The sequence below is a fragment of the Ochlerotatus camptorhynchus genome, unplaced genomic scaffold (assembly GCF_037179485.1).
Source record: "Ochlerotatus camptorhynchus isolate MF236.1 unplaced genomic scaffold, CSIRO-AGI_Acam_v1.1 ptg000124l, whole genome shotgun sequence".
NCBI classification, from domain to species: domain Eukaryota; kingdom Metazoa; phylum Arthropoda; class Insecta; order Diptera; family Culicidae; genus Ochlerotatus; species Ochlerotatus camptorhynchus.
The window spans coordinates 3,544,023-3,556,990 of NW_027040614.1; the positions used below are offsets into that span (position 1 = coordinate 3,544,023).

The window sequence follows — 12,968 nt, forward strand, 5'->3', positions numbered from 1 at the left end:
TTCTTCACAAACTGCCTTGGAACTTTTCGCTGAAATATCATCTTATTATCCATAGAACTCATACTAAAATATCCTCAAAAATCTCTCCATAGTTCTTCAAAGTGACTGTAGCCTGAAAATCAACTCCAGTGCAAGGGTCATTGACATTTTATTAAGGTCCAAAATCTTATTCTTCCAAAGAGAGGACAAAGTATATTTTTTCTCGATTTTTCATGAAAATTTTTGGTCATTTCCCGGTTTTCAACATTTAATGGATTGATTGTAAAGCTGTTTCTTTAAAACTGACTGTCCTGCATTTAAAACGCTGGCGTTAATTGCTGTTGTTGTTGTTTTTACCACACAAAAAAGCTTATCATTAACGTATTTAAGAAATAGCTTTCTTATTATAAACCTGGAAGTTCTTGAAAAACAAAACTTCAAGGGGCAGCCCCATGGGGTTGTACGCAATGGTGACGTAGGACTACGTGGTCTTATATAATAATTCGTATTTGTTAACTGCAGCAGGAGCTTCTGTTGTGAATAGGAATAGGAATTTGAGCTGGGTCCTCTCTGCTTATACTCTTTAGTATGACGCGCTTGACATAGATGGCCCACAGTGACTCACGAAGAGCTACTGATTCCGATCAATAGCGGTGCGGCTTCAGCCTCCTTCTATGGATGATAATGTGGGCTGCAGCTCGCTGCTTGCTGGCAGCCTTCCGTTGTGTACTGGAGAACACCACTACTCACCATGGATGGAATTCAACTTTGAAATCTGTGTTAGGGAAATCGCATTTTTGCAGGCAATCGGTGATAATATTAACTATCAAAGCAACAGTTGCACATTTGTCCAATTTTCAATAGAGACATTTTGAAAATGATAAAGTCTCAAATTTAACAGATGCGTAGAAATATATCTGACCGATTGGTGATAAAATTATTGAAATTGGTCCAGGGGCAGCTGAGTTATTAACGTTCAAAATCTTTCATAATTTTGTTTCATGTTCCATTTTCGGTTTTCACAAAGTGTACCCCCATATAGAAATCACAGACGTAGTCCTACGTCAAAATATGTTAATCTCAGGGAATTTTATTTAGCCAAATGAGTGGATTAAACGTCAACAGGCTCTACCGAAGCACAAAACATTCGAATTGTTCGAAAATTAGAACAAAATGTGGGTATCGCTTCATCAAGCTTGAAATAAATTCAAACTAAAATAAATTAAAAATAGTGACTGATTACTAAAAAAAACTTAGTGGCCTTCTAAGCCTTCTACAGGTAGTCAATGTTCTCAATGTTCGGGCCAAGTCATCGTTTCCAGTGCTTGAACTCCAGATTCTCTTAATCAACAGAACTGCATTCCCAACTTTACCATATTCGGACCGACAGCAAAATTTACATCGCCTCCTTCGTCGAGAATAATCGCGTAGGAGCAGCCAGTGATATGAGGTCACTGATTCTCCCCTGGCTTCGTCCACCCCGGTAACAGGTTACAGCAATCAATGTGGTGGGCGCTCACATATATGTAAAACGACACCTGTGTACATGTCGTCCCTCTGCAACAAAAGAACGCCAGAAACAGGACACCACAGCCAACGCATCGAAATGATTCATTCCGCATCCATTTGTCCGACGACGACGACGACGACGACGACTACTATGACTAAACCCATATCGCTGATACTGATTCAGAACTTGAATGTATTCACCCCGCAAATGCAGTCCTCGCACCCCTTCTCAGTGTGTTTCAACTTTAGTCATCGTTGTTCGATTAGGATTTGCTGGGATTGGGAATGAGGAGAGATGAGTGAACCCAGTACGCAAAAACCGAAGCAGCGAGAGAAAAAAAAACCCAGTTAGATGATAAATTGGAACCGTATTTGGTTACTGCCAACGCAGGTTCTCGCTCTGGTGGATTCCATTTTTGGAACTTCTCGCAGCAGCCCAGCGGATGGAGAGGGAATGGCGTAAGACAATACTGCCTAAGAGTAGATAATTCGTTCAAATGCATAGATGCGTGTTTGATTGGAACTAATTCGACTGGTACCAAAAGCACATCCATACGACCTATCAACACCCGGCAGTCGGAGGTTTGTTTTCGTTTTCGGACGAGATAGGTCGGCACGTTCAGGCGAAAGACGGAAGACGAGATGGAGAGACCACATCAAGTGGCACTTTACCTCGGGAAAAAGGCCGAAAAGCAAACAAAATAACTACCCATGTAGGGGACCTGCCATTTGCACTAACCTACCGTCTGAAGACATTCAGACGAGAATTGATGAGAGTGTGTGATGGCCTCATCACATCAGAGTGGGCACAAAGGCACAGCGGCAAATATACATCAGCACGCGCAGCGAAGTACACTGAAGGAAGGAAGCAGCATCATCAGAGAGATAAGGCTCTTGCACGTTCCGGTGCAGAGTTCGGTGGCGTAGAAAGGGGGTTTACCCAGAAAGGGTGAGCTTGCTGGTGAAATGTGAGGGGGCTTGCCTACTACATGTACTGTCAAAAAATAATCTAGGACCTCCTTGCTCCCTCAAGTGTGAACGTCAAATTTGAATCACCTCTAGATTAGAGGCAGTTGACTTTTAGAGACGAATCAAGGATTTTAATGCTTTTTCAAACCACTTCTGTGATATAAGAGAATGTACATCTCGCCAACCTCTGACTACACCCCTTGGTGTAGCCAAGTACCGCTTCTTTTTCGGAATTTTTCGTCCCCGACGCACCTCGCATCTGCAGACGGAACACTGTTCACCGTCATCATCAAAACCCGTGCGAGCAGTAGTCCGTCAGTCGGCCAACATCAAGAGCAAGCAGTTAGCCAGCCAGACAGCCAGCATCACACATTTCGTGCGTGCGTGCGTGCAAGATTACAAAATAATATTGCGAGACCAGAGACGGACCCGCCGGCCGCTCGCTGCTTAACGCATTCAAGTGAAAACACAATTATTTGGAAATCACTTACCATTGCTGCTAGTGCCCGTACCAGTAGTACCAGCCGGAGCGCTAGTTCTCTCACTTCGGTTCGGTGTTGCCATCCTTCCTGCACTTCCTTGTCTTTCCCTTCCGCTCTCTTGGTCTGAAATGCTTCCGCTCTTCTGGTACGAAGCCCCGGGGGTGGGGGTCACCCGCCTGTCGTATATCCTTCCGCTTTCTTGGGACCTTTTTTGCTGCTGCTGCTGGCGGCTTCTTCGCTATATCGCTATCGCTTCTTTTTCCCAGAACCAATGTTGAATCACTCACACACAATTTTTTGCTGCTTCAATTTCCTTATTTTTCGCTTCTTCAAACGCGCTCTTCACTCTCAGCTCACAGCATAACTTTTCACTCTTCTAGCAGCGCTTATTGCTCTGCTGGATGGTGGTGCTCCTGCTGCATACACATATCCATTCCCATTGATTCACATCTGCGGAACACTCCGTCGTCCAATTTATTCTTCTCAATTGCCTTCCAGATTAATGATTCCACTTTTTAAACCATTTCACCTAATGCCACTTGCCACAAATTGACGGATAATATTCTAATCACCCTGAAGACTGAATCACCACCCAGAAGTAGGGACCTCCTCCCGGAGGGCATTCACGCACTTTTTCACTACCGTCGTCGCCCGAGGCCCGACCGAAATCGTCTTTGAACCCTATCGCTTTGCTCTCCCACTGCCGTCGCCCCCGCCCTACGACCGTGTACCCACTAAATACTGTACGGGAGAAGAAAAGGGCTGACTGGTTGCGAGCTCAATGGCTGGCTGTTGGTTGGTGCGGTGAAAAATTTCCTGCTCAGCATCCAGCTGGGCCGATCGGTCGCAAACTCCAGTCTGCCGGACAGCTGCCCACGATCCGGATCATATCGACGCACTTTTCACTGCACTTTGGGCCCCGGAGGTGGCACTTTTCGGCCGTTCAATTCTACGCGGATCGGACACCGAAAAATCTTCTTGTATGTAAATTTTTTTCCATTCTCTCTCACTAGCGCAACACTCGACTCAAAAACCAAAGAGTTACTCACCCACTCATTCTGCCGCTCTACTGTCAGAAGGCGCGATGCTCTCGGCACTCACCGCCACTGCCACTGTGTGAGTTTGGGAGGATTTTTGTTGTGCTTCGTTTGCCGAATCGTTTGTGTATATAGAAGGGTGCATCCATAACCCAAGTTTTCAAGTTATTTACATTTATGATCGTAATGCACCGGTAATCATCCACATCAATTTTTGAAAATATGTAAGGACCGCAACCCCATGTTGACGTAGCTTATGACCGACCCCAAATTATGTTTTGCACCTTGAATGTGTTCGTGAACTTGTTGCCTGCCCTTCTCAACAAAAACCCATGAAGCAAAAACCGTGAGCGGGTGGAAGGTGAATGTCTCGGGTGACAATCGGAAGGCGGCAGCATATTCACCATTTCACCACTGTGTTGATGTTTGTTGTTATCATTCTATGTGGACGGTGATGACCGGCGGAACACTAACGGAGCGGCAGTTCAGCAAAGCTGCCCAACAGTTTCTGGAACTTTCCCGCAGAATCGATGACGGTTGGGAACTGATCACACCGGAAGCGGAGACCGTCTTCTTGACGAAGCGATTGAAGCAAACACTCAATAGCAGTATCCCGCGAGACGATGACGATTTTGAGGAGCTGATCGAGCAGGATCCTTCTGTTGTGATGACGCATTCCGACGGTGAAGGCGAAGAGTTCTATCAGTTCGAGTACCATGTAGTCTACAGCGAAAGCTATCAGGTTCCGGTGCTGTACTTCAACGCATACAGATCAGGTATTTCTACCAAAACCTGCCGTTATAATTTACGAAAAATCGTACCAATTTTAGATGGAACCATGCTGCGATTGGAACAAGCCTGGAACGGGTTTCGGGATTTGGCTACGGAAAGTCGCGAACAGTTGAAGCAAACGCTGACCCAGATGGAACATCCGGTGCTGTTCAAACCGTTCCTCGCGCTGCACCCTTGCAAGACGGCACAGGTGCTGGGAAACGTTACCGGGCGCGGAGGGAATCCGATTGTGACGTTCATCTCGTCGTACGGTCCATTTGTGAACCTGAGTTTAGATTTGAGATATGCCGGCTTAGTTGAATAAAAAAAAATCAATGAATCTGTAACGTATAGTTTTGAATCGATAACTGGAAACTTAGCACTGCTCAAATCGAATACCTAGTTAATTCTAGTTGAGGTTCATGTAACAATTTACCCATCAATTTAAATCAAAACTATTGCCATAGTTAATATTTCGATTTTTTCTCCGTGTTGTCCTCAATATTTGCATACATTTTGGCGAAATTAATGCAACACGGGTCGTTCATATATTACGTAGCCAAGAAGGTTAAAAAATGTCAGCGGTCAACTCATGGTGTTTTATATTGGCATAGACGGCGACTCTGTATCTCCAACAATCAATACGAAACTATCGATTTGAAATTGGCTCACTACTTGACTAGCCTATTGGTCCCAAGCAAATCGATTAACGTATCCCATTCTGGTTGAAATTCTGGTACTACACTATGTTTGTTTTGATTATTTATGAAAGTTTGACAGATAAAATGAGGGGTTCGTGCATTTTCTCATATTTCGAGGGGTGAATCGATTAGCTTGGGACCGAAGATAGTACCAGAGCTGAGCCAACAAGTTGAGCACATTTCTTCGGGACCTACTAGTCTTAGGGTTACCTCTATGGTATCTCTTTACTCCTATATGGTAAAATCCATAAACAATCGTCAGATTGTGCGTGAAACATGGCGGACTTCGTACTATCAACAATCAATACGAAACTATCGATTTGAAACTGGCTCTCTACTTGACTAGCCTATTGGTCCCAAGCAAACGATTAACGTATCCCATTCTAGTCGGAATTCTAGTACTACACTATGTTTGTTTTGATTATCTATGAAAGTTTGACAGATAAAATGAGGGGTTCGTGGATTTTACTTTGTTTCGAGGGGTGCATCGATTAGCTTGGGACCGAAGATAGCACTAGCAACAATCAATACGAAACTAACGATTTTAAATTGGCTCACTATTTGACTAGCCTATTGGTCCCAAGCAAACGATTAACGTACCCCATTCTAGTCGAAATTCTAGTACTATGCAATGTTTGTTTTGATTCGCTATGACAGTTTGACAGATAAAATGAGGGGTTATTGCTTTTTCCTATGTTTCGAGGGGTGAATCGATTAGCTTGGGACCGAAGAGAGTACCAGAGCTGTGCCAAAAAGTTGAGCACGTTATTTCGGGACCTTCTAGTCTTAGAGTTACCTCTATGCTACTAGTCTTAAGGCCCAAGCTCAATGACGGCGGAAGCGGAACGGCAACGCCAGCGGAAAAGCCCGATCTGAGTAAGCCTACTTGTCGGATTGAAACCTAGTTAGATCCAATTCGACTTCGGTTAGGCATCTTGATGTCATTAATGACAACTGTCAAACTTTCCGTTTCCGTTCCGCTTCCGCCCACATTGCGTTTGGGCCTTAGAGTAACCTCTATGGTACGAGAGCTGAGCCAAAAACTTTAGAGATTTGCGGAGATTGATTCGCCCGTGTGAGATTTGTTGAGCATCTAGAATTTATTTTTAGATGTGTCGCCCCCCTCGACACTAGATGACAGTTCATTTGACCAGAGACGTTGATACACTAAACGAAAATCAATTATTTTATTCATTTGTTTCACGTATACATTTTTGCCAAAACATCAGCCTTAAACATTCCATAAGACAAACCACACAGGTCCTGTAAGAATGCATAAAAGGTATGTGTGATCGCTTATACATTTCATTTGATACATGAGCTTCATTAACTTTTTGCAAGGCGTCTGCTTATAAGTTGGCTTATACATTTCATGAATAATCAGCAATAGAAATTTGCCAAAAAGTATAAGGAGATTTCTATCCGTGTAGAGACACGCAAAGAAAATTTCTGTCAAAATGCAGCTCGATTTTTTGAGAGATCTTTTGGCAATGTCACTGGCAACTATGTTTCTTCGTGTGGCTTCAAATGACTTTCATACAGTGCTGCAATGCTGTTGAAAAAATTTGAACGTTCGACCGGTCTATGACAGTACAATCATAGAGGTAACTCTGAGACTAGAAAGTCCCGAAAAAACGTGCTCAACTTTTTGGCTCAGCTCTCAAACAGCCAACAATCAATACGAAACTAACGATTTAAAATTGGCCCACTACTTGACTAGCCTATTGGTCCCAAGTAAAACGATTAACGTACCCTATTCTTGTATAAATTCCAGTACTACACTATATTTGTTTTGATTAGTTATGAAAGTTTGACAGATAAAATGAGGGGTTCATGGATTTCACCATAGAGGTAACTCTAAGACTAGAAGGTCTTGAAGAAACGAGCTTAACTTTTTGGCTCAGCTCTGGTACTCTCTTCGGTTCCAAGCTAATCGATTCAACGCTCGAAACATAGGAAAATCCACTAACCCCTCATTTTATCTGTCAAACTTTCATAGCGAATCAAAACAAACATTGTGTAGTACTAGAATTTCAACTAGAATGGGATACATTAATCGTTTGCTTTGGACCAATAGGCTAGTCAAGTAGTGAGCCAATTTCAAATCGTTAGTATTCTGATGTTTTATGCGTGCAACAAATTACACACTTAAATTTTTTCGCCGAGATTCCAACAGCCGAGTAATTCTGCAATTTATTTTGCTAAGATTCAGTAAAACAATTGCCGAGACTCAGCTAACAAATAACATTTAGCTGAGATATCAGCTAACAAACAGATATTTTGCAGAGATATCAGCAAAAGTAAATGCCGAGGTAATCGGCTGTTGGAGATTTTACCGAGCTAGATTAAGTGTGTACATCGTGATGAAGTTTGATTCTAATGTAACGTTTAGTTCTGTTGTCATTGGATGTATTCTGATGTCAAATTTTACATCGTCAAGACGTTTGATTCTGATGTAACGTTTGAGGCTAATGTATTTTTATGTACTTGGACGTCACACTGAAGTCTGAATACATAAAGGGTACAGCAATAAACGTTAAAATTTAATGTATTGAAGATGTCTGCTGATGTTTCCTACATTACAATTTCTATTCGGGTAGCTCCAATGATCTTCTTGCCGGCAGGCAGTTTCACAAGATTCCAGGTCGTATTCACCTTGTGCGCCTCCATTTCTTCACGCATAGCTGCTCGCCACTTCGGAATGCGCATCGCTTCACGGTAATCACTGGGTTCTTCTTCGTGAGAGACTTGCCCCACAACGTAATCACCAAATCTGGGAGGCAAAACTCCCCGGTTGCGCCGATCTTCTCTTCTCAGAGGCGACGTTTCCACTTCTTCGAAACCGTAAAAGTCATCCTCTTCTTCTTCCTGGAGTTCATGCGCACCTGATTTTCATATACTGATTCGGGATCTTCAGGGCTCTTCTGCCACTTCACTACCCGTGCTTTGTCCAATGATCACTTCATTTTCACAATCCGCTTCCACTGGCTCTTCTATCTCAGCTGCACCTTGATCCACAGGCTTTTCCGGTTGCTTCACTCGTTCCTCCTCCTGTTGTGATCCGTTCCCCAGCTCTATGAACCGTGCATCCCGACTCATGGTAACTCGGTCGGTCTCACAGTCCACGAATCGGTAGCCCTTGTGGCTTTCCGAATAGCCTACGAAGATCATCTTCTTCGATTTCGCGTCAAACTTCTTCCTCTTGACTTCGGGAATATGAACGTATGCTTCACAGCCGAATACACGAAGCTGAGAGAGATCCGGCTTCAGTCCAGTCCACGATTCAAACGGCGTTCGATCGATGGCTCTTGATGGCAGTCGATTCTGAATGAAGGCAGCCGTCAAAACAGCTTCCTTCTCTTCTCCCCAGTATCGCTTTGGGAGTCCCGCATCCAGCAGCATACAATTCGCCATCTCCTGCAAAGCCCTGTTCTTCCTCTCCGCTACGGCATTGGATTGCGGCAAGTAGGGAGTTGAAAACTGCATGAATACCCTCGGCCTTGTAAAATTCCTGCAGACTCTCGGCAATATATTCTCCGCCGCCGTCCGACCGCACAATGCGAACCTTCCGTCCAAAAATATTCTCCGTCCAGCGAACATACTCCTCGATCTTGCTAGCCGCTTCACTTTTAGAGTTAAGCAGAAACACCACACAGAAACGACTATAATCATCGATCATGGTCATAAAATACTTATTCCCGGTCGGTGTCGCGTTCGCCATATGGCCGCAGAGATCCGTATGGGCAATGTCGAGCGGTTGCTTCGATTTCTTCTCTGCGGAAACGGGCTACGAGCTAGCTTCCCCTTAAGGCAACACTCACAGATAATCAGTTCACCGCAATCCTTAATGTTCAAACCTTCCGCCAATCCCTTCGATTGAATAGCGCTCACAGCATCCATGCCCCGATGTCCGACTCTGCTATTTCAAGTATGTTGACACTACGCAGTATGGTTTCCAGTCGCAACCATACTCGATTCTGCTATCTTGAGTACATATTGATTGTCATGCGTTTTGCCTACTGCCACGACAACACCATCAGCAGACTTGACTTCACAGTGGTCCATTTTGAAGGTGACATCAAATCTCTTCAGCGCAAGCTTGCGGACAGAAATCAATCCGCCTTCCAATGCAGGAACGAACAAAACGTAATCAACAACATCCTGTTTGAATTCGGTGAAAAACCTCGATCTTTTGTCATGTGGCACATACAGCCACTGTCCACGGCTCAAGCACCAGGAATCACATCGCCTGCTACAAAGCAGACCGCGCCACAAACAGCACTGTCCTTCACTTCTGGTTTCTTCACGGATTTTTCCACTTCCGTCTGCTTCACTTGCTGATCCGAAGCCGCTTTCTTCGGTTCTTTCGAATTCTCACCCTTTTTAGCTTCCAGAAACTTGATGCAATTCCGACGAAAATGCCCCGGCTGATGACAGAAGAAGCACTTCTTTTCGGTCTTCGTTTTTATGTCCGTACGTAGAGCTTTCTCTTCCTTCGAACCGTTTTTCTGTTGACCCGAACGCTTCTGACATTCGTCCCGTAGACGAGCCACAACCAGGTCCATCGTCAAATCCTCCTGCGGTCGGTTTTCTAGCGATGTGACGAAACTGTTGAACGACGTTGGCAAACTATTATTCTAATTATTCGTAGCAGCTCACCCAGTTCGATGCCCGCGTTGTCGAGCCGCTCATACAGACTCTCGATCTGGTCGATGTATTTCTCGATATCGCCCCCTTCTGCCAGATTCAGGGAACACAGCTGCTGGAGGAGCATCGCCTGATTCCCGATCGTCGCTTTCTCGTGGTAGTCCCGTAGATTACGCCACATCTCACGCGCCGTCACAGCCTTCTTCACAAACTGCAACTGGCTGTCCTCCACAAACAAAGAAATCGTCGTACGCGCCTTCCGGTTATCCTTCACCCATTGCGCAAGCTCGGCTAGGTCAACGTGCTCCGGCTTCGGCTTATCCACAACATCCCAAACTTCCTCCCGTTCAAGGAGCGTCTTCATTCGGTACTTCCAGGAGACGTAGTTTGTGTTGTTTAATTTGGTGAACGACACTTTCAGACTGTCCGCCATCTTTTCTCTTCTTCACTTTTCACAGCACTTTGGTCGTCGGAAAAATTTCCGGAAAACAGTTTTCGTACGAAAGTTCGCCTTTTATTTTTATTTTTCCCACTTTCCACCACTGGGCACATCCTGATGAATCTAATCCACCCGCAGAGTCCGTGGGAACTTGGATAAATGAGAAAAAGCCACCAGAAAACGAATAACGCGAAATTTAGTGAAAGAATAAAGAATGCTCGATGAACATTTCAAATGGTCCTATCTGATTTGATCGATTCTCTTCATCGACTTTCTCTTTTGTCAATAACTCAGCTGCAAAACCTGTCCCTGTAGTATTTGACGTTTTGGACGCTAGATAAGAACCTCCTTTATCAAACTATGTGATAGAATTAGCGCGAAATCTGTTTGCATAGCAGTGGTTATGAAAAGAGAACGTCGATGAAGAGAATCGATCAAAGCAGATAGGACCATTTGAAATGTTCATCGAGAATGGATTAATTTCGATCTTCTCTTGTTAACACTTGGGTGGAGAAATTGAGGGCACAACTCGTGCGAATTAAAAATACAAAAGACAACAAGCACGCAACATGTACCGGTATAAAAATGTTCATACAGTGTTGGAAGATTAAAGGGTGTCCACGATGAAATTGACACACATAAAATTGATTCGCAAAATTCGAGTTTTCATCCGATTGCCATCAAATTTTCAGGGATTGAGAAATAACTATTAAACTTCATTTTACCATTTTACTCGTATTTTATTTACAGTCCATACGCAAATGCCCGCACCTTGGCCTTAACCGCGGCCATAAGATTCTGCACAACCTGTGAATCAACCGTTTTTTGCATGTAAACCCATACTTTCTTCAGTTCCTCGACTGTCTTCACTACCTTAGGTCGTTTAAGAAGGTGCTGCTTCATAATCGCCCAGTACTTCTCGATGGGGCGGAGCTCCGGAGTGTTGGGAGGGTTGAACATTTTCGGCACGAAATTGTCCTTATTGTCCGCATACCACTTCAGCACGTCCTTGGAGTAGTGGCATGAGGCCAAATCCGGCCAGAAGATTGTTGGGACGTTATGGGCCTTCAGGAGAGGAAGCAGCCGCTTCTAGAGGCACTCTTTTATGTACACCTGTTCGTTCATCGTGTCCTGGGTCACGAAAGGTGCACTCCGCTTCCCGCACGTGCAGATGGCTTGCCAAACCAGGAATTTCTTCGCAAATTTGGACATCTTCTGAGTGCGGACATGCTCCGGAACGCTGAACTTATCCTTGACCGTGAAAAACAGGTTGCCGGGGATCTGTTTGAAGTCGGCCTTCACATATGTTTCGTCGTCCATGATGCAGCATTCAACTTTCGTCAGCATGTTGAGGTACAACTTCCTGGCACGGGTTTTGGCGGACTTGTTCTGCTTCTCGTTCGAAGCCCAGCCTTAGTTTTGGCCTTCTGGACAAAACTTCGGCTTAAGTGCAGCTTCTTAGCCACATCCCTAACGGAGGCGTTCGGATTTCGGTTGAAGGCCCCAACTACGCGGTTGTGATTTTTGGTGTTGTACGGAATACTTTTTCCTTCACTTCTGGGCTTCCGATCGGTGGTCAACCGTTCCTCGAACCGCTTAATCACTCACGACACCGTGGAATTCGCGATTCCCAACGTTTTAGCGATGGAACGATGCGAGAGATCCTTGTTCTCGTGATGAATGCGCAAGATTTTATCACGCACGAGCTGTTCTTTCGACTACATTTCCGCGAGTTTTGATCACAGGACTTTAAAACTTGCAGGATGTAAATAATGCACTATGAACTAAATCCACCCAAATTTTCATTAAATTCTACCCTTCGGTTAAAAAGTTAGAGCAATTTCATAGTGTGGCAATTTCATCGTGGACACCCTTTACTTGCTAATTCTACTAGGTTGATAGGGTTGTCGTTCCACTCCTACATACAAGACCATTGCTGATCTGTGGTTCCGTAACGAATGTAAAGCCGTAATCAGCCTTATATTGCAAAAAAGGGACCTTATCGCACCGACATCGTCGGTGTTATCGGACTATTCACGGGCTTGGTGGTTACTTGGGAAATTTACATCCATTGATGTAATATTGTATATGCTTTTTGCTATTTTATCAATATTTCATACATCAGCTTGAATTACGTTGGTCGATATTACATTTTTTGCAGTGTAAGAAATTGCTTCAATATTCCTTCGAAATAATCCTCATTTAATTTTTGCAGACCTAATAGTTCGACACCGGGACACAATGGGCCACTCTGGATCTGGAACCTTTTCCAATCACACTCAAATCCGCACACATGCGAACACGTTCATCCAGAAGTAGCGCACCAATCAAAAAGTGTAAAACCACCACAAACAGAAACAACATGCCGACAGCGTAAAGGAGGCAAACAGCAAATCGAATCGAATAAAAACGTCAGTTCAAGTTCTACTCTCGG

General features: G+C 44.3%; 1 protein-coding gene across 1 annotated transcript; it reads left to right on the plus strand.

Annotated features, from left to right (window-relative positions):
• The first annotated feature begins 4,428 nt into the window (after positions 1–4,428).
• Atg10 (Autophagy-related 10) lies at positions 4,429–5,074 on the plus strand. Its single transcript, XM_065220276.1, has 2 exons — positions 4,429–4,752; positions 4,807–5,074. Exons 1-2 carry the CDS (start codon positions 4,431–4,433, stop codon positions 5,070–5,072), a joined length of 588 nt encoding a protein of 195 aa, XP_065076348.1. The 5' UTR covers positions 4,429–4,430; the 3' UTR covers positions 5,073–5,074.
• The last annotated feature ends 7,894 nt before the right edge of the window (positions 5,075–12,968 follow it).